The 20873-nt window shown below is 37.8% G+C and overlaps 3 protein-coding genes across 6 annotated transcripts; 1 reads left to right on the top strand and 2 right to left on the bottom strand.

Moving 5' to 3' along the window:
• Positions 1-1372: 1372 nt before the first annotated feature.
• Positions 1373-12899, top strand: LOC144210514 (MAM domain-containing protein 2-like). Of its 4 annotated transcripts, XR_013329393.1 has the most exons (16): positions 1373-1627; positions 1726-1836; positions 2420-2667; positions 4217-4301; positions 4663-4803; positions 5834-6111; positions 6196-6289; positions 6458-6604; positions 6735-6854; positions 6921-7060; positions 7238-7334; positions 7418-7573; positions 7682-7935; positions 8031-8115; positions 11131-11238; positions 11638-11753. XR_013329393.1 is itself a non-coding variant. In XM_077737228.1 (15 exons), the coding sequence occupies exons 1-15, from the start codon at positions 1597-1599 to the stop codon at positions 11160-11162; spliced, it is 2019 nt and encodes a 672-aa protein (XP_077593354.1). In that variant the 5' UTR covers positions 1373-1596; the 3' UTR covers positions 11163-12899. The 4 variants fall into 4 exon arrangements, 3 of the variants coding, with proteins under 3 accessions (XP_077593354.1, XP_077593355.1, XP_077593353.1); XM_077737228.1 differs by having other exon boundaries at positions 11131-12899; XM_077737229.1 differs by having other exon boundaries at positions 9978-12899.
• Positions 11256-17728, bottom strand: slc30a5 (solute carrier family 30 member 5). The gene is made up of 16 exons (XM_077737226.1): positions 17188-17728; positions 16998-17120; positions 16860-16926; positions 16675-16760; positions 16497-16584; positions 16340-16427; positions 16173-16249; positions 15499-15669; positions 15134-15422; positions 14844-15052; positions 14407-14564; positions 14079-14208; positions 13399-13654; positions 13111-13337; positions 12533-12661; positions 11256-12303 (listed from the first exon to the last, which is right to left on the bottom strand). The coding sequence occupies exons 1-16, from the start codon at positions 17256-17258 to the stop codon at positions 12133-12135; spliced, it is 2340 nt and encodes a 779-aa protein (XP_077593352.1). The 5' UTR covers positions 17259-17728; the 3' UTR covers positions 11256-12132.
• A 437-nt stretch (positions 17729-18165) lies between these two features.
• Positions 18166-20677, bottom strand: LOC144210626 (annexin A1-like). Its single transcript, XM_077737386.1, has 11 exons — positions 20464-20677; positions 20282-20387; positions 20000-20094; positions 19680-19793; positions 19519-19609; positions 19314-19450; positions 19157-19250; positions 18857-18952; positions 18669-18727; positions 18429-18551; positions 18166-18337 (listed from the first exon to the last, which is right to left on the bottom strand). Exons 1-11 carry the CDS (start codon positions 20530-20532, stop codon positions 18281-18283), a joined length of 1041 nt encoding a protein of 346 aa, XP_077593512.1. The 5' UTR covers positions 20533-20677; the 3' UTR covers positions 18166-18280.
• Between the last annotated feature and the right edge of the window lie 196 nt (positions 20678-20873).

The raw sequence follows: 20873 nt of genomic DNA, 5'->3' as shown, positions 1-20873 counted from the left end.
TTTAGGGCTCAAGATTAATCCCTTGGAACTATCCAGTAAAAAAAAGGGTGGAGGCTCCAAATTTTTACTATAAATCTTTGTCTGGAAAAACATACCATTGCTACGTGATCATACAAATAGGAAAACTAATGTTGTGAAAATGACATGTCCTGTATGTCTTTGGTTATTTTTTGGCATTTAAAAGTAGCTAATCTGATTTTTCTCATGAATGTAATGAAGAGCTACAACATGTAGGATCAAAAAGAAGCTTTTACTCTTCTAAAAAAATACAACCTTCCCGTAATTTTGACTTTATAAAATGTTTGTGAGTCATTTGCACTCATAAATCAGTGAAAAATGAGTCACATTCTCAATGAAGAAACAATCATTTACTCAATTCTGGATGGCAGATGCTGATGCTAAATTCATTCCAAAGGAAGAGATAGAATTGAACAAACTTTATTTACTGTTAACATTTTCCCTTTATACTCAACGAATAGTGTAGTACACCTTTGGTGTATTTAAATCTAAATACATTAAGTGCAGGAAACTCTGAGAATATATAGTACTTTAAATATCAAAATGTAATCAATAAGGATGAAAGTAAATTGTTTGTTATGATGATCAATGTGGCATTATGGCTGGAAAGGAAATAAATATGAAGAGGCAATGATGGCAGGGAAGCTCGCCGCAATTTGGATAATCCCTTTTAGTCTCGGCTTTACTGGAGAATACGAGATGATTTAGGTCACGCCTTAACCGACTCTAAGCATCATCAAATCAAATGGATTTCGTCTGCTTAAAGTAAATTTATTAGTGAAAGCTCAAATCAATTCTATGACCACTTCATTTTCATTGTCAGTCAAGTCAAATTTTCTCATCCAGTGAAGGAAGTTAAAAGGAATTGGACGTCTAGAACTGTCAATGGCATAGAGGGATGAGCATTCACTTGTTGTATTTTCAATTTAATTAACTGGCTGTCTATCATATTGAATAGTGGGAAAAAATCATTTTGGCTTACTTATTAGTTTAAGAGCTTTTGATTTTGATCACATTTATTTTGGGACATTTTCAAGTGACTTTCTGAATTTCTTTCTATTAAAAATGAATTGCAGTAGTGAAAAAAAATAGGGTTTGTTTTTTGTCCGTTTTGATGCAACTGCACATTTTTTTAATCATAAAACATATTCAACTTTTCTGCCTAAACTTTCAGATGTGTGAATGTTGTTAATGAGATAAAATATGTCAAAATTCTAAATGTTTTTGCCACATTTTATCCAAATTGATCAAAACTGTTTGCTATTAAAGTCTAAATGGAAAAATATGAACGCTCCACTGATCACATCTTGTCTTCTCTATTGTCTCTGTTCTTCCAGCATCCTCACACCCCAAAATTTTCCCTCCCATTCCTGCATCATTTGTTTCCACTCATTCAACTTTCCTCTGACCGTCTCCCCTCCTTCACTCGGCTGTGTTCCTTCCACACACCCACAACTTCCACTTCCAGCAGTGTGCCGCCAGTTTGGACGCTGGAGAGACACTTAGACGACGCTCTGCAGACCAAAAAGACAAACTTTTCCATTCTTGTCCTTTTTCTTATTTAAACAGAAGCGTGCAATGCTTCTGTTCTACCTTTTGGCGCTTGTTGGTGAGTACTTTTTCCATTGACAATCTCTTTTTATTAATACCAATTTCTATGATTCATTCACTCTCTTTTTTTACTTTTGTTCTTTTTGCCCCATTAAGTCGCCATCCATGGTCAGGAGGACTTCTTACCAGGCTCCTGCAACTTTGAGAACAACATCTGTGGTTATGTGTCAGATGCAGAATTAAGCAGATGGAATCTACATCGAGATGGTGCTTCCTCAGCTCCCTTATTTGTCATTTTTAGAAGTTTATCTCAAAAGGAGTTACAGACCTTTTGGCATGCTTAAATGTTAAATTTGTCAAAGAAAACTTCCACTTTGAATGTCGCTGGAAGGAACCACATCTGGTCTCCATTGATTCCAAATATCCTACGACATCTGGACGTAGTGAAAGAGCACATTTAAGCATTCTCATTGGCTCATTTTTTGCAGTTGATGTAGAAGAAATTAGAGCTGTGTAACAATCACACTGTGATGAATTTGTTTATTTTAAGTCATCGAAGCTTGATGAATAATCATGATGGGATCATTTATTTACTGGAATTATTCTGCAGGAGGAGAAATTTACATTTGTTTGACCCAAACATTTAGTGCAGTTTTTGAAAAGCTGCATACTTTTTGACAAAATGTCTTAAAATCACTCCAGATTTCAATAATCCTCAAACTCTGAAAAGGGAGACCTTATTTTAACTCCCTGGCTGCCATTGACGGGATAGACGTTTCATCTATTTGTACTGGGAGGGTCAAATGGACAAACCAGTCCAAATAAATGAGTATTTCTTCCTATATTTCAGGCCATTTCATTGCCGTGGACTCCAACTCAGACATTGATGCCACAGGAATTTTACTGAGTCCGCTTCTGGAGCAGAGCGAGTGGAGTTGCCTGAGGTTGGCCTACCAGATTAGCGGCACAGGAAGCCTGCAAATCCTACGCCGCACAGACGGTCGGAGCTATGACAGGCCGCTGTGGAGAAGCCAAATGCCGTCAGACAGCTGGGTCATCGCCAGCATAGACCTGCAGAACAGCACTGAAACTGCAAGGGTAAATGACATTCCTTTTCTTTCTTCTTATACCTCTTTAGAGTCTAAAACTAAAATGGCAAGTTTTGCACTGGATAGTAAATACATTGGATTATAGCCACATAATAAAATATACAAGCAGTACTTTGAATCTAGACACTTGTCGCAATTGGAAATAAAATATGGTAACTTCTAGTGTATTTTTTTTTTTTAATAGTTTTAAAGTTGCATCCTAAAATATATTTTGTTGGTAGAATTATAATAATCAAACAATAAATTAGCACAAATGTGTTTATTTTTAAGAAGTTTTTTCCATCTCAAATCAGCATGATGACCATATTTTTTACCTATGATTATTACTAATAACTGTCTGTTAGTATTAAGCACATTTTGAAGACCTATCAAATATTCATGTTGTAGTTGTTGGTGTGTACACTGTTTTTTTTTCAGTACTTTCATGATTTGCAAATGGATGGCAATGGAGTTTGGTAGATATATTGTAATGAGCCTGAGTCAGATTTTTATATTTATTCTTATTGTGTATATCTGGGCTGGTTAGTTAAATGCAGACTTATTAAGTTAGCCAATAGAGCTCGGGATGTCTTTTATTTGCAGTACAGTATAATTAACAGGGTTGTTTGTGAGAAGGCCAACATCAAAGCAGCTTTTTGTGACATTAATTGTATTATGGACATTTCTGGAAGTCATTTCATGTGTATTGTTCCCTAATTATGCCTAATTCAACTTTACAAGTCCAGCTATTAAAACTAGAAAACTTTTTGAAGTCAAAACAAACTCTTGCGGAAGCGATGCCCGACATTATACATTCAGATCCGGAAAGTGTTGTAAACATTGTGTGGGAAAAGTTTATATAAGACGCAGAGGTGGCTCTGACTTTGACAAGGTCATCACCTACAAAAGGTGGGGCCATGTCTGCATTAAACATGGAGGTCCCTGAGAACATAAACATATTTCAGACCAGACCTGAAGTTAGAAGGAATATAATAGCAGTATTATGGGAATATTTACATTTTGATTTCCAAGACTGTCATCAATGAATGATGGCCAACTGAGTTTAATGCTCTAAACAATTTTGTCTTTGATGAATGATGTAATTGCTAAGGAGAAAAAGGAATAGAAGAATGTTGGAATTCAAATCTAGTTGGTCAGTTTATTGGATAAAAATATGCAATTTAATGACTTATCAAACAATTCTGCCTAATCTGATAATCATGTTGAATTCATATATTGAGGTTGTCAGTCATTTTGATTTGATAATAGTATATTTCTGTAATTCTAGTGGAATATTTAGTCAAGAACTGGACTAATTCATACTGATATTGTAGCATTCCATCATTTATTAATAATATACAGTAAAAAGACATGTTTTTTAGTTCTTGAAAATAATTTTATTGTGCAGTGTAAATTTCCTTCCCATTTTTTTTCTGTGAAAGAATATTTTTCTGTTAAGGATACCTACCGTCCGTATCTGACCTTTTAGCTACTACTGTCAGATGCCATCCCCAGTGGTAACTCATATTTATTGTTACTGGACATGTGTTTTCTATTAGGTTGTTATCGAGGGGATACCTGGGCAGATGACTGGGAGCAGCGTGGCCATATTTGAGATCCACATTAGCCCCGGATACTGCCTAGGTCAGTGATGTCATTTCTTCTCTTGCACAATATGCATGAAGATGCTCAAATTATATACGGGGTTTCATTTCATAATAATAAAAATCACTGAAATGCATAACACATGTGAGTGACCGGCATACTTGGTTTTGCACTTTGAGCCTTATCAGTTTGACAAGTGTCATGTTTTTTCCCGCCATATGTTTCTGCTTTGCACACAGCTGGAGATCATTGGAACACTTTTGGGTGGACCACATAAGAGGCTTTAAAGTGTTCTTTTAGTCAATAACCTTACTGTTGATTTATAGGAGCATGAAATTTGGGTTAATTTAACAGATCCAACCAAAAATATTCATCTATTCTCCTGTACTTTGTGTATCAGACTGCAACTTTGAGGAATCTCACCTGTGTGGGTACAATAACCAGTGGAATGCTAATGTGAACTGGTTTGTGGGTGGCGGTGGTGGAGGCCAGCTGCTTCACAACAACCTGCCAGATGATCACACACTCAACAATAAGTCCGGTGAGTGTAAAATGTTGATGGCTAAAAAGTGTCAAAATATAAATTGGGTGGCTATGCAGTATAAACAAAAAGTGGACCATTTTTTTTAATATTGTATTCTCTTTTTATTATGATATTGCATCATTCATTTCATACAATATACCTCAACAACAGATTTGGCATTTACAATCTGTCATATTTCTGAGACAAACCTATAGTCAGTTGTCACAGTTGTGTGTTATTCAATAAGATGAATGTATTTTTTATGTGGAAAATCTGAGGGAGCACCAACCAGCAATCTTGGCGCCATAGTAGGAACACTATGCTCTTTCTTACTGTCAGGAGTCCTTTTTTTAGATGGCATTTTTTCCCTTTCAGTCACAATGTAAAAATAATCCCCCCACACACACAAAAAAAAAGTCATATTTATTTCACGGTTGCAGTATGTAGCGGGTGATGTAGTTTATATAAAAACAACACAAATACTAATGCAAAAAAAACACGATATTTGCTGCCACTTTCCTTCTATTAGTGATAAACTATCATCATCTTGAAAAGGGTGATGAGTACTCCTATTTTACAGAGGCCGTCTTAGGTAGGGGGAACCCGGCGACTGGAAACTAGATCCCAAAAAATGCATAATATTGGCTCGTCATTTCTCAGTACTCTTTGATACCGATGATGTCATTTTAATGTCCTATCAGTATAACACGACTATATATAAATACTTCAGATTTAATCATCATCATTTATTGGAAATGTCTAAGCTATTACATTCTACTTTTCTGTTCAGGGTCATTTAGCTCAAACTAGAGTACTATACACAGTACATTTTGTTTATAGACCTCGCAGCTAAAATAACTCTCTTCAGGTTCAAAGCAAAAGGAACTTTATTTCAGTTTTCCATCTCTGTAAAAACTCTTATGACAGGTAAATTATCAAAAAGACAAAAGGCAGACTTCACTAATACATGACATGTCTCACTATCAACAATAATAATTCATGTGATGCATTAAACTGGGAAAACTAAGTTCTCTATTGGTTCTTTTAGGGCACTTCATGTATGTGGACTCCATCTACACCAAAACATTTAAAGAAGTGGCCAAACTGGTGTCCCCTATGACCACGGTGCCAATGTCTGGCTGCTTGACGTTTCACTATCAACGCAGTGATGAGGGAGGGAACCTCTTCTCTGTTTACACCCGTGACCGACTGGGTCAGTACCAGGAGCTGTGGAGGGCAGAGCCAGAGAGACAGAATGAATGGAGTGAGAAACTTAGGGATTGGACCCCTGTGCAGGTGGACCTGAAAGCTCCATATTCAGTAGAGGTGAGATTTGCATTCTTTTTTTACCATCTTTCATCGTGGAATAGCTTCCTACAACTATTTTTTTCATGTTTTTGCATACTTCAGGTGGTGTTTGAGGTGGCCTTCAATAGCCCAAGAGGTGGGCAAGTTGCAGTTGATGACATTTCATTTTCGCCTGAATTCTGTAACTCGGAAACAGGTGAGTCTTTAAAGGTCTATGCTTCATTCTAATATGTGTCAGAATAGTTATTATTCATTCATTTTCTTTATTTCAAGATTATGGACAGTAACATAGATAGACATATTTATATTCCGGGTTTTATTTGAATCATTCCCAAAATAGCATTTATTTGTTGTTTGTTTACAGAACCGACCTTTGACCCCTCCATTGCCAATTGTGACTTTGAGTCCGATTTGTGTCAGTACACACAGGACCAATCGATAGGATCATTGTGGAGGAGAGTTTCAGTAAAACCTAATATTTTCAGAAATGGGGACCACACATCCGGAACAGGTAAATAAAAAAAACTTTTCTGCATGTTTCTTTTCCTTGTCTGTTTTATACAATTCCAACAATACAACAATATGTAATATTGCTACATATTGGACGTATACATACAATATATAATATTGTTGTCTTCTAGGGACTTTCTTATTGGCTCACTCCCAGTTGAGCACACAGTCCAGCTACATGAGTCGCTTAGTTAGTCCAACACTGGCTGCGAACATGAAATACTGCCTACGGTTTTACTTCTCCATGAGAGGTGAGTGTCACATGTTTTGCTTATGGACTCATTCTTCATATTCAAGTGAATCACCCCAAACCGCAGGATTCAACCAGACAGACCGAGCCCTTGCGGTGTATCTGCAAAAAGGCAGCCAACAAGAGAAGATCTGGACTCAGGGAGAGAAGTCAAGAGGGATCTGGATAGCGGCAGACGTCACCTTTCAGACGTCACAACCTGCCAAAGTCAGAATAACTGAAAACTATGTTGTGAGACTATTTAGTGCAGTTGTATTGGTAGATTAATTAGTTCATCTGCGCTGGGTTTTTTTTGCATTATTTTTTTCAAAGATTGCATGTTCCATTGTCCTCAAGTCTTGCAATTACAAGGACTTGGGTTAAAAATGTTATTTTCCTGTTAAGGTTGTTTTTGTCAGCACATGTGGAAGTCTGTGGGACTGTGGTTCTGTGGCGCTTGATGACATCACCATGAGTCTGGGAGACTGTCAATTGGCCACAGGTACAAGTTTTCCATAGGTTTTTTTGGGGTTAGGGTTATTTTTCCTCAATGCACTTCAATTTTATCCTATTTTATTGGTACAGGAATGTCATCATCTCTTCCCGGCTCTTGCGACTTTGCAACGGGGCTGTGTGGTTACACTCAGGATAAGCAGAATGATGCTGCAGACTGGGAGTGGAGGAGAGGGCCCACCCCAACCTCCTATACTGGACCCAGAGGAGATCACACCAGTGGACTTGGTAAGAGTGGATCTATGCTTTGCTTTATTTTTCCAAATAACCATATTATTATCAACACTAAGTTACATAGTAGCTATTTGTACCTGTGTGCTTGACTTTGATTGACAGGATACTATGTCTACATGGAAGCCTCTCCCATGTTGCCCGGCCAAAGCGTCCGCCTGGTGTCCCGCCCTCTGAGGGGGTCCAGGGGATCCCAGTGCTTACGGTTTTACTACCACATGTATGGTTCGAGCACGGGGCAGCTAAATGTCCACCTACAAAAAGACACAGGAGATGTTTTGTTGTGGCAAAGACGTGGCGAGCAGGGCATTGCGTGGCTGAGGGCCACGGTGGACTACCAGAGCGAGAGACCATATCAGGTAAGGTGGAGAAAATTTACGCTCGGGGGACAGACCGCAGCAGCAGTTTAAAAGTAGAGTCAAATTATGACTTGGCTTTTTTCTTACTGCCTCAGATTGTATTTGAAGCGACCAGAGGATCATCAGTTAGGAGTGACATTGCCATTGATGACATCATCTTGGAGGGTGGGCCTTGTCCAGGTAAATATCCACTTTTTATTTCAGGCTTTATTCTTTAAAAATGACCTTGTATAGTAAGGATTTTTTCTTTAAAAGAATGACCATGTATAGTAAGGCTTTATTCTTAAAAAAAATGACCATGTATAGTAAGGCTTTATTCTAAAAAAAAAAAGACCATGTATAGTAAGGCTTTATTCTTAAAAAAATGACCATGTATAGTAAGGCTTTATTCTTAAAAAAAAAAGACCATGTATAGTAAGGCTTTATTCTTAAAAAAATGACCATGTATAGTAAGGCTTTATTCTTAAAAAAATGACCATGTATAGTAAGGTTTTATTCTTAAAAAAATGACCATGTATAGTAAGGCTTTATTCTTAAAAAAATGACCATGTATAGTAAGGCTTTATTCTTAAAAAAATGACCATGTATAGTAAGGCTTTATTCTTAAAAAAATGACCATGTATAGTAAGGCTTTATTCTTAAAAAGAAATGACCATGTATAGTAAGGCTTTATTCTTAAAAAAAATGACCATGTATAGTAAGGCTTTATTCTTAAAAAAATGACCATGTATAGTAAGGCTTTATTCTAATAAAAAAAAATGACCATGTATAGTAAGGCTTTATTCTAATAAAAAAAAATGACCATGTATAGTAAGGCTTTATTCTTAAAAAAATGACCATGTATAGTAAGGCTTTATTCTAATTAAAAAAAATGACCATGTATAGTAAGGCTATATTCTAATAAAAAAAAACTGACCATGTATAGTAAGGCTTTATTCTTAAAAAAAATGACCATGTATAGTAAGGCTTTATTCTTTAAAAAATGACCATGTATAGTAAGGCTTTATTCTAATAAAAAAAAAATGACCGTGTATAGTAAGGCTTTATTCTTAAAAAAATGACCATATATAGTAAGGCTTTATTCTAAAAAAAAAATGACCATGTATAGTAAGGTTTTTTTGTCTTAATTTTCTAGGCCAATTATTTGAAAAGATGTTGAAGTAATGATTAAATGTAACATAATGTATGCAGTTTTGTTTTAGTAAAAAGTAATCAGTCATTTGTCCCAAGAGTACCTCTGTGGGGATTGAACCAGCATTCACTCCTCAGTAGGCATATACTCTTCTGTGTGCTTACTCTACTGTGTGTGCTAAAGGGCCTTCCAACACGCCCCCTAAACTTCGACTGGCCAAGTATTGTTGGGTAGAGGATGCCCGAGTATTTTGGCTAAGTGTGTAAGTCAACTCCCTACTTAGCAAGGCACATAAGTATTATGGCTAAGTGAGTATTTTGATGTCATGATTGAATGTAAAATTTTATTTTTTAAACTGTTTTTCAGCAAAAGGTAATTATCCTTTTGTCGTAGGGTGGTGGCCCAGTGGATAAGTCATCAGTCTTATACCTATGGGGTCCTGGGTTCAAATCCAAGTGCAGGCAAAGATTTTCCCATTATTATTCAGTTAAAAGAATAAGTTCTAATGCCTAAGTGTTTAAGTGTATAAGTCTTCAGTAGTGAATGAAGCATTTTGTCAAAAAATGACTAAGTGTTTCACCCCAATTTCCTTGGATAAAACGTTTCAACACCTATGTATAAGTGGGGCACGAGTTGGTGTTGTGGGTTGCACACTCGCCTTTGCACCGAGAGAACGTGAGTTCGCTTCCCGGTGTCGGCGGTTGACTGACCAAGCAAGCGGTCGAGGGTCGGCCGAAGGCCGACCCGAGAACGCCTTTCGCACATACAGGTCCATCAAGTGTCTTCCGAACTGCCGAAGGCAGTTCGGAATATAACCTTTTGCTGAAAAGTATAACTAAGTGTTTTATATAAATTAAAAAGTTTTTTTCTTTCCTTCTTATTATTCCATTTACCAATTCTTCTTCCCAAGTATTTTCAGCCAAATGACGACAGCGGGAATCGAACCAGTGACCACTCCGGTCAGCATGTTCTCTTGTGTGTGCATACTCAACCTTTGAGCTAAGGGAACCTCCCTCCTTGCCACTAAACTTCGACCGGCCAAGTATTTTCTTTAAGAGGACACCACGAAAATTTGGCTAAGTGTTTAAGCCACCTGCCTACCCAACATGGTTGTGTCCAATAAATCTTTTTGGGTGGTTGTCTTTTGATTTCTAAAGTTTAAAATTTAAATTTTTAAAGTGTTTTTCAGCAAAAGGTAATTATCCTTTCGTCACAGGGTGGTGGCCCAATGGTTAAGTCATCAGTCTCCCACCTCTGAGGTCCTTGGTTCGAATCCAAGTGCAGGCAAAGATTTTCCAAATATTATTCAGTTAAAAGAATAAGTTCTAATGCCTAAGTGTCTAAGTTTATAATTCTTCAGTAGTGAATGAAGCATTTTGTCAAAAAATGACTAAGTGTTTCACCCCAGTTTCCTTGGATAAAACGTTTCAACACCCTTGTATAAGTGGGGCACGAGTTGGTGTTGTGGGTTGCACACTCGCCTTTGCACCGAGAGAACGTGAGTTCGCTTCCCGGTGTCGGCGGTTGACTGACCAAGCAAGCGGTCGAGGGTCGGCCGAAGGCCGACCCGAGAACGCCTTTCGCACGGACAGGTCCTTCAACTGTCTTCCGAACTGCCGAAGGCAGTTCGGAATATAACCTTTTGCTGAAAAGTATAACTAAGTATTTTATATAAATTAAAAAGTTTTTTTTTTCCTTCTTCTTATTCCATTTACCAATTCTTCGTCTGTGGGAATCGAACCAGTGACCACTCCGGTCAGCATGTTCTCTTCTGTGTGCATACTCAACCTTTGAGCTAAGGGAACATCCCACCTTGCCACTAAACTTCGACCGGCCAAGTATTTTCTTTAAGAGGACACAACGAAAATTTGGCTAAGTGTTTAAGCCACCTCTTTACTCAGCAAGGCGCTTGAGTATTTTGGCTAAGTGTGCAAGCCACCTGCCTACCCAACATGGTCATGTCCAATAAATTTTTTTGCATGGTTGTCTTTTGATTTCAAAAGTGTAAAATTTTGTTTTTTTAAAGTGTTTTTTAGCAAAAGGTAATTATCCTTTTGTCGCAGGTGTCCCTCCCCGCCGGAGCCCTAAGCCCTAAACTTTCACTGGCCAAATACGGGTGGTAGAGGTTGCTCGAGTATTTTGGCTAAGTGTGTAAGCCACCTCCCTAAAAGGTATAGTCCTTCCCACACCTGAAGTGAGAAGTTGGAATACTCCATTAATGAAGTTCTAAGCCCTAAACTTTGACTGGCCAAGTATTGGTGGTAGAGGTTGCTCGAGTATTTTGGCTAAGTGCATAAGCAACCTCCCTAAAAGGTATAGTCCTTGAATGGTTGAAACTGAACTCAGGAGGAATGGGAAAAGATCTTCTGATTTGATTCAGTTGAATACATACAAGGGCCCATGTGTGCTGTGTGGGAAGACGGAGCCCGTTTAAAAAATATTTTTAAAACATTTTTAGGCCAAATCATGTATTGTATCAATATAGTGCATGTCCTCTTTTGGATCTGAAAAAAAAATGTACAGGAAGTAACATCTGGTACAAAATCTTAATGTATTTGTCCTCTTTGCAGCAACAGAGACTAAGGCCCCTGTGGAAACATCTAACGAGATCGAGTAGAAGAAAAACAGCAGTGTCAGGCAGGATGCATGTTTCAGTTTTTTTCGCTCTATTTCACATTCACTCTAAGTCTAAGGGCTTTTTTTTTTTACACAAACATTTGGTCACATGCCATAAGGTGTTTTTTTAATAGAGTATCATCTTTCCCACTGTAACAAAAATGTTAACGCAGTATTTTTCTTCACAATTATATGCATTAGATTAATGCTCATTGCGTTAATAAAGCCACAGGGTTGTGATTTTGATGAGGTTCTCTTTTTCGTCTGTCCAACAAAACTCATCTTTGTTAGCAAAGTGTTTTTCTTGGGGTCTGAAACTATTCAGATTAAAAAAACGACTATCTTGTTTTAGCCATGTCTCACTCAATTCCATCTTTGTCCATACACCAACTGAAAAGGCGTCAGAATGGATGGTTTCATTTGGTCCCAAGTATTGTATGGATACATACTTACATAATACATGTCCCATCATTCAAGTGTTTCAAAGACTCCATCTGTTGTGTCATAATTAAAATATCCTGAAATCCAGTACTGAGGCCTGACATATGCTGGAAGTAAGCGTCCTTTTCTACCTGCACTGACAGATTATTCACACCAGCATCTTTCAAAATAGCCGTCACCTGCAAACAAACAAGCATTCCGATCAATTTCTGAAATTATGGATTCCTCGTTGCTCATGTTGTACAGTACAGTACAGTACCATGAAATAGCATGTCAAAATTAACCTTATGACGCATTAAGGGGCTCAATATTAGTAGCCCAAAAAAATGGTATTAGTTTAACACTAACAATAGTAAGGAAAAGTTGGAAATCATGGAAATCAATTATGAAATTGTAGTTGACACAGACCTGCTGCACAATGCGCTGCTCCACCACATCCAACATGACCTGGAGATGGATGGTGCCTGCAACCACGCTGGCGGAATGTCTCCAAAAGTGAGGATCTCTGTATGACAACACTCCTTCAATCTTCTCAATCTGGGAAACACAAACCAGAAAATGTCAAGGATCAACTGGCACACAACTTCATCCTTTCCATGACTTCATTCATAATAGACAATATGCTAGATTGTCCACAGCTGTTCCATCTATAGCCACAAGAGTATTAATACACGCCTTCTAAAAGACAACTCTATTACAGTCAATCATTTGTTCCCCCTTGCACTGATACACGTTTAAGTGATATTTTTTACAGAACAAAAAGTCCAAATATGGATGCAATTTGGCATTACATTTAGCATTAAGATAGAAGATAAATGTCAGATTATTGTTATCAAAATACCATTTTATCTCTTACACCAATTATAATCACAAATCATATCATATTGGGAGGTAACTAGAGGTTTTCCTTCCAATAGAGCAGATTTTTAACTGTTGTAGGTGGATCTGTCAAATAAACAATCATATCCCCACATCAGTCTTCTTACCTTATGTAGTGCATTAGTCAGTTCCTTTTCATGCTCTGGTGGAATTCTCAAAAGAAGAACCTCGCAAGCATCCTTGAGGAGAGGAATGACGCTGAGGAAGATGAGTGTGGCGATGAAGAGGGAGCAAATGGGATCGGCGATCAACCAGCCAAATTGGCGTATGAGGATGGTGGAAATGATGACACCGACGCTGCCCAAAGTGTCAGCCAGGACATGGAGGTAAACACCTGCGAAAAAGATTTTCCTGGTTAAATCGGGATGGCTGAAATAGGAGCGCCGAGCAAGCACCTCTCATATTGGCATTCATGCCCCCGCCGCCTGAGCTGTGAGAATGCCCGTGTCCGCCATGTCCGTGTCCTCCGTGGGAGTGTCCGTGTCCGCCGTGGGAGTGGCCATGGCTGCCGTGCCCTTGGTCGGCATGGGAGTGCCCGTGGTGTGAGTGGCCGTGGTCGTGCCCCGAGCAGCTTTTGCCTCCGTGGGAATGGGCGTGGCTGAAAGCGCAGATTCCCACCAGGTTGACCAATAAGCCGCCGACGGACACCGGCTGAAAGAAATATCATGGGAGATATTCAGTAACGGTTATAGGGATCCTTAGGTGAACCCTCTATTTTCCGGGAAATGACTTAAAAATAGCATGTTCAAAAAAGGTTAAGTTACACTAAGCTAAGATGAACCTTCAAACTGTGTCTTCCAACTAGAATGTAATTATTAACAAAGTGCCCATTTCTTTGTAACACTAACTTTTTGTTTGACATTTGCAAATTCCACATCTAGGCACACCTGATCTTAATGACATAGTTTATGTTCTTGAGAGGACATCACCCCTGCGCATTTAAGCATTTGCTAAACAATCTGACACCCCCGAGGGGTGGACGCATTGAATCAAAATGTTTTAAAACTAAATCATGAGTAAGAATGGTCATGAAACAGAGATTTAAAAGAAATTGAAAAGAACTGTTTTGACTCACAGTCAGCATGTCCGTGTTTATGTTGGGGGGATCCACCAAACGGGTAACCGACTCCATGAAGACAAAGAAAGCGATGACCATCAGGAACAGTCCATTGATGAACCCAGAAAGGATTTCTACACGGCCGTAGCTGGGAAGACAAACAGATACTCATTATAAAACCCACCTGCATTAAAATGTATATTACAGCAATACAGTACGAGTGCCTCGACATAAGAGGAATTTGAGATGTTTATAATTTTGAGATACGGTCCCGGAACGCATTCACCTCGTATCTCAAAGTATGACTGTATTACAATATCTCCCAATGAGGTCTGTTCCATTTTACCCATAAGAGAAGATCCTGGTTGCTTTCCAGCGAGTCATCAGGGCAGCAAAGAGACCGAGGACCAGAGCTGAGCAGTCAAACAACATGTGGAAGCCATCTGAGATCAGTCCCAGGCTGTTAGTCCAAACACCATAAAACAGCTCAACAAAAGTGAAGGCCTGGAACACAGAGTTTAACAGGAAAAGCCATGAGCTGGACTTAACTCTAGGGATAAGATCACCTGCTATGGATGGGTCAGCTAACGAGTTAAAATTAAAAAAACAATAATAATAATCCTTAAGTAGAATCCAAAAATGCATAAGGCATATTTTATAATAATTATGCATTTAAGAAAAACTCCACCAAATCACAACTAAAATCCCCACCATGTGCACAATAACTACAACAAACAGACAAAATCAATAAATAATAATAATAACTAATAAATAAAAAAATACCAGGTTGAGACACAGGAAATAGAAGATCTGTCTGGAATCGTACTCCTCCAGAATTTGTTTCAGGGAATCTTTTATGAAGCGGGGCAGGGACTGTGACGTGTGCTGCAGAGCATCACCCATGAAGTTGTACAAAGGAGTCCCTTCGGGTGAGTAACCAACCAAGGTGCCCTTTTGACCTTTCCTTGATGGAGATGACAGAATACTGGATGCTGAAGAGAAAAAACACACCAACAATAAAAAAAAACAATAATAAATAAGTGTATTGCATCGCTCGGGAGGGTCATACTTACACATTATAAAGAAAATGGCACTGACGAGAACTCCACCAGATAGCACATGTTCCGTGCTGCTCCCCTGTAGTGGTTTGCTCATAGAGCGCAACTGGTCAGTCAACGGGTGTGTCCAAAAGTTGGCGAGCAGCAGGGCGCTGGAGAAGAGGGCAAAGGAGCCATAGCGGGCACACCGCTGCACCTCCATTTTGGCATTGCAGATGGCCTCCACGTAAAATTCCAGGATCATCAAAGAAACGATGATCATGGCAAACGGGAGGATGAGAGTCGACCACGAATCCACCTTACTCTAAGGAAAATAAAAAGTAAACTGTTAAGAGCCGAGAAGAGAGTAAATGCAGGTGATAATATATTTGTGTATATACCTCCGTGGTGAATGACAATATTATGACCCAAGGCAAAAGTACTACAGAAGACACCAAGTTGTCCAAGGCATACAGGCGCTTGGCTCCTCCGAGCTCCACTGAGAGTTTCCTTGCAGCTGTGTGGAAGCCCACCTTTAGGCACAATGAGACCACCAGCAGCACGACACCACCCTGATGAGAAGATAAGGTTTTCTTACATGGAGTACTATTGGACAGTAGTACATTCATGCTTTTCGGCTCCTGTGAATTAAACCACTAGACAAGCATGTCCGCTAAATGGAACTACTTTTCTTTGGAAACTAATCCATAACATATCATTGTTTAATATTCGTAGAAAAAAAATGAATAAATAAAGCATTTCTTGAGGCCACTAAGGCACACTTTAATGCAAAAAAGAATATGACTCTTCATTTATTCGTGACGTATCATATTAATCTGTCTAAAAATATGCATGTTGGAAACATATCTTGATAAAAACCAGATTGCTTTGGAGTTTTTTTTTCTTAAATAAGCATTAGGATATTGGTACGCTGTATATAGAGCCAAACTTTATAAAAACCTCTGAACTACTTTTATAAAAATACTACATGTAATTTTGCCTTAACTAGTATATAAGAATAAACTCCGACACATTCTATTGTGGAATATTGAGGCTTCAATAGTTCAGAACTTACTTTGTGATCTGCAAGGCCTAAAAATGCAATGGTGGTGTACAGAAAATGCGTTAGTGCACTGTCGTGATGTCCTTCGGCTAATTACAAGAGAAATTAAGGGTGTCACTCAGCAAAAGTGGAAACAAAAACAAAAATAATTTAAATAAAAGTGTATAAGTTAAGGATACGATGCTCTGCCATTTTTGCCATGAGATCATCATTGTCAAAGAGGAGTAGGCAGATCACGGCAATGATGAAGAATGCAGCACCTCTGGTCTGTAAGAAAGGAACGTAGAAATTGAGTCATTATTGTGGTGTTGAACTCCAAAAGGTTTACACGTTTACCTTTGATGGTCCACCTCCCGAACTGGTGAAGAGAACCCCAAGGAGAGCAATAACCACAACATCACTGTGCTCAAAAAGTAGTAATGTCCTGTAAACACATAGAAAAAGAAAATAGTTTATATATTATATCTATAAATCAAGTTGTATTGGCGTATTATAGGATGAAATAAACATTTACCTCAGGGGTCCACAGAGAGTCAGACCAAAAAAGCCCAGTAAGGATATGACACAGCTAAAAATACTGTGCTTTAGTAACTTTATCCACTATAAAAAAATGAAAGGAAAAAAAGGTTAACATCATATTTAGCAAAAATACAAAGCATGTGCATTTTTTAACTGTAAAGAATAATCTACATATAATACCTGTCTTTTTGAGATGACTTTTCCAGAAGAAAAAGGTTTTTGAAAGAACAGCAAAATAACAGCAGATCTGAGAAGAAGAATATCAATTGTCATTGTTGGCACTATTTCAGAAATATTTGCATAGATATTGATACTCACCCAAACTTTAATATGAAGATAAATTGAACAATATGAACAACCTTCAAAATGTCATATGATTCAAACACCCCCAAGGCCTTCAAGATCTTTGTGATGATGAGTAACACCAAGTATCTGGTTAATCTGAAGATCATACAGAGTTTATATGAACATATGAATGTTTTCTGAAAAATTATGAATTTTGCCTTACCTGGAATTAGGCACCTCAACCATCCCCAGTTGCCCACCAGAAAGGACGTTGTTGCTGTATTTCTCATCCATTTTTAAGACACCGGCTTCAAGTCCCTACCATTATTGCTATCTCAAAATAGAACTTAGTTTAGATCTCATTTAGGATTAAAACACAGCGGCAGATCCCGCTGTGATCGCGATCAAAACATTGTCATATTTGTCATTTATTAATATCCACGTTGGCAAACTAACCATAGGAGAGTCGCTTCCTGTGCTGTTAGCTATGAGCTGGCTATCTAGATCAGATTGACACAGATTGTTTTTCGCCCTTCCAAGTTGTTAGATGAAACATACCTTTTAAAACTCAAAAGTATTTCTAACAGTTTAGTAGTGTTAAATTGCGATCGTGCCTAAAACAAAAGATAAACTAGACGGAGACAAGCTGCTACAAACATTTCCGGACACGATATTAAATCTACGTCATCAAAAAGCTTCACGAGAAATCCTGGTGCGCATGTGCGCGTTTTTCCGCGAAATTATCAAGAATAAAACAATTCAAAATAATTTAAAACTTAATCTACCTTTGCAATCTTTGCAACTTTTTTAAAAATGATTGTCTTTTTCGAGTAAATTGTGAATTGATGCGTTTGCAGTTGTCATTATTATCATTATTGTTATTAATTATTATTAACCATTATTATTATCATTATTGCAATTATTATTGTTTTATCTAATCTTGTTATAGGCAAGATGTCAGAATTGATTCTTCTTTTTGAGGCTTCAGTGTCCATAAAATTAATGAGAACAGCCAATACATAAAATTGAAGTAAGGGTTGAAAATAAATCTGTCCATCAAGTCAGGTATTCATCATAATTGATATATATTCAGACACATTTTCCTGAATAATCTTATTTGAAAATTACTTAAACTTTTGTCCATTCACACCCATGGAATCTATAGTTTTTCCTCAGTACACATTATATGATGCACCATCTGTTATTTCTGCTGCTTACTCATTTTATTGGTGGAACAACTAAATAGAATACAATGAGTAATGCCCACTAATTCAAAGATGCAAGACATGTCACTCAAATTCTAGTAGAGTGATTCCTTAGTGGGGCCCACACAGTCCAATGAGAATCTTCTCAAAGTGATGCTTTGTGTCTTTCTGTGAACACAGTTGAACAAATGTCATTAACCCCTAATCCAACATCACTATTATAGAAGTCTTATATAATAGGTGGCATATTTCATTTTACCAGTATATCCTCCTGTAGCGTTGAGTCATACATAGCCCTGTATTCATTCAGGATCTTCTTCATGTCCACTTCTGAACGACTCACAAGCACCCTGATCAGCGTATCTTCACATGTGCCATGGCGCTGCATGAGCACATTTAAAAAATATATATATTATTTTTATTTCAATTTTTGTACAGAGAGTAATGATAAAATTTCAAGGAACATCTAAATACATCTTTCTATTGCGGTGATTCATACCCTCATAGCTCGATGTAGTTTCTCAGCAAAGAAGGCTGGAGTGCTCCATGCACATTTCACTAAGCAGAACAGAAATAAAATATTGTAATGTTCACAGCAATGAGTTATAAAATGCAGTTATTAAGCAAAAAAAAAACTCTGATCTAATGCAATTTAAAAATTCAAAGTGACATTGAATGCATACTCACCAACGTCAATGAGACAATCTTCAATGTCTCCTCTCAGCTCCATGTCTAGAGCTTTCGGTAATGTCATGTCACTGACGCATGCATACATTTGGAATGCTAGCAACCAAAAATGGGGACACGGTTAGATATTAAATCTTGTATTTGCCATATATTTATTTTGTGAACAGCTTTCAGGAACAGCACATTTGCATTGTTCTCTTTTCTGCAAGGCATGTTCAACCTGTTACCCAAGGTGGGTGTGGCACCCCCAGTTTGTTCTGGCAAGTCATGCATTTACATACTCTGAAGTCACACACTTACTTTTAGAGAGCTGAGGTGCACTGCGCTTAATCAAAATGTCCAAAAAAGCAGAGATGTTGACACCTTTTGTATTTTCTCCTGCATCAAACAGAGTCTGCAAACACACGATTATTATTGATTATTTCCTTGGCATTTAAGGTTAAGGGAGATATTTTACCTCAGCATCCTTTTTAGCCATAGCCATGTCAACGTCTGTACTCTCATCTTTGTTTGCGTTCAACATTTCCAGAAGGGCTGTGGTAAAGTCACCTCTAGTTTCGTCCTTGATAATCTCCCTCAGGTCGTCCCCGTAGTCTGAAAACATAATTAAAAGGCTATGGACCGAATTTTTAAACAGGAATTGTTTTGTTTTTAAATCAAACCTTCTTTAAAGGCCCTCGTCAACTCTCGGATTTCTTCATTTGATCTTGTTACAAGAACCTCCACTAGGACATCTTCATCTGTGCCCAGTCTCTATTGGAATTAAAGTCAAATATTGTATAAATAATATGATATAATTTCCAGTAAATTATTGATACAAAACCTTTGTTGCATCTCTCATCAGATGGGCGTCAAAGTGGGCTGGCGGCATCAATAAGGCCAGACAGATATCTTCTAAATCTGACCTGAGCGCAGACTTCAAGGCTTTATTCAATGACTGCAATCCATGGAGAGAAGGTCTTAACAAGTAAAATAAGTTCCCGCAATGCAGACAAGCAGAAGAATAATTAAATCAAATGTAATAATCAAAATGCGCAATTTGTGCAGTTCAAGTGAGCAATACATATATATTGCTCACTTTTGCATAACTTGAGTGGATTTGATGACTATACATGAATATGAAAATGAGTTGATGGCACTAACCTGGCCAGTGGAAGCCTCATAAACTGCTTTAATTTTCTGTCTCTGTTCATTGTTTCTTTTGACCAAGACGGAAATAATCACATCTTCATCCACCCCTGCAAAAGAGACAATGACATTTTGAATGAGGAATAAAAACAGAGCATATAGTTCGAATTTGATTAGAATTATTTAGTTTTAAAATATCATGCAATGAAGTAGCCATGAAAGTAAACTTAGTACTAGTCATCCAGTATTTTCTCAGTCGTAATAATTAAGTATGCATATTAGAAAGAGCACACCTACCTTTGCTTTCAATGGCACTCCTTAAAACTTCAGCATCCTTAGTTGCATTAAAGTTTGGGTATGGCGCCACTGTTCCGTAAAATACAGGTGTCAACTTTCCCTTGACCTAAAACAAGAGGTTTACCCAAAAATAAATTACTCACTGAGTTGAATGTATCCACAACAGAAAAGTGTCTACTCACTTTAATTTGGTCCTCATCAGGGTTTCTGTCATGGATGATATTTTGAAAGAATTTCTTGAGGAAAGACATATTCACCTGCCAAGATTATCAAAATATAATCCAAAAAAAAAAAAACAAGAGAGGATAGAAATACTCTGGGAAACCTACTTGACCTCTTGGAGACAGCAGTTACTCTCAACTTTATAGATGAGATGAGAAGTTTTAAAGTAACCTCGCCCACCAGTAAAGGAAAAAAAGAAAAGAAAAGGTACCGCCTTTTAAAACACAACACACCCAGCAATAAGTAGGTTTTGGCCTTTCCACAGGTTGGGTGACTTCTTTTTAGAATTGTTTTGTTGCTTAACCCTTGAATCAAACTGTGTAATTCACAAAAATATGTCAGAAACTTGGACAAAAACAGTTGCTTTAAC

Source organism: Stigmatopora nigra, chromosome 17 (assembly GCF_051989575.1).
Source record: "Stigmatopora nigra isolate UIUO_SnigA chromosome 17, RoL_Snig_1.1, whole genome shotgun sequence".
In the NCBI taxonomy this organism is placed as follows: Eukaryota; Metazoa; Chordata; class Actinopteri; order Syngnathiformes; family Syngnathidae; genus Stigmatopora; species Stigmatopora nigra.
This window is presented reverse-complemented; position numbering and strand designations above follow the sequence as displayed.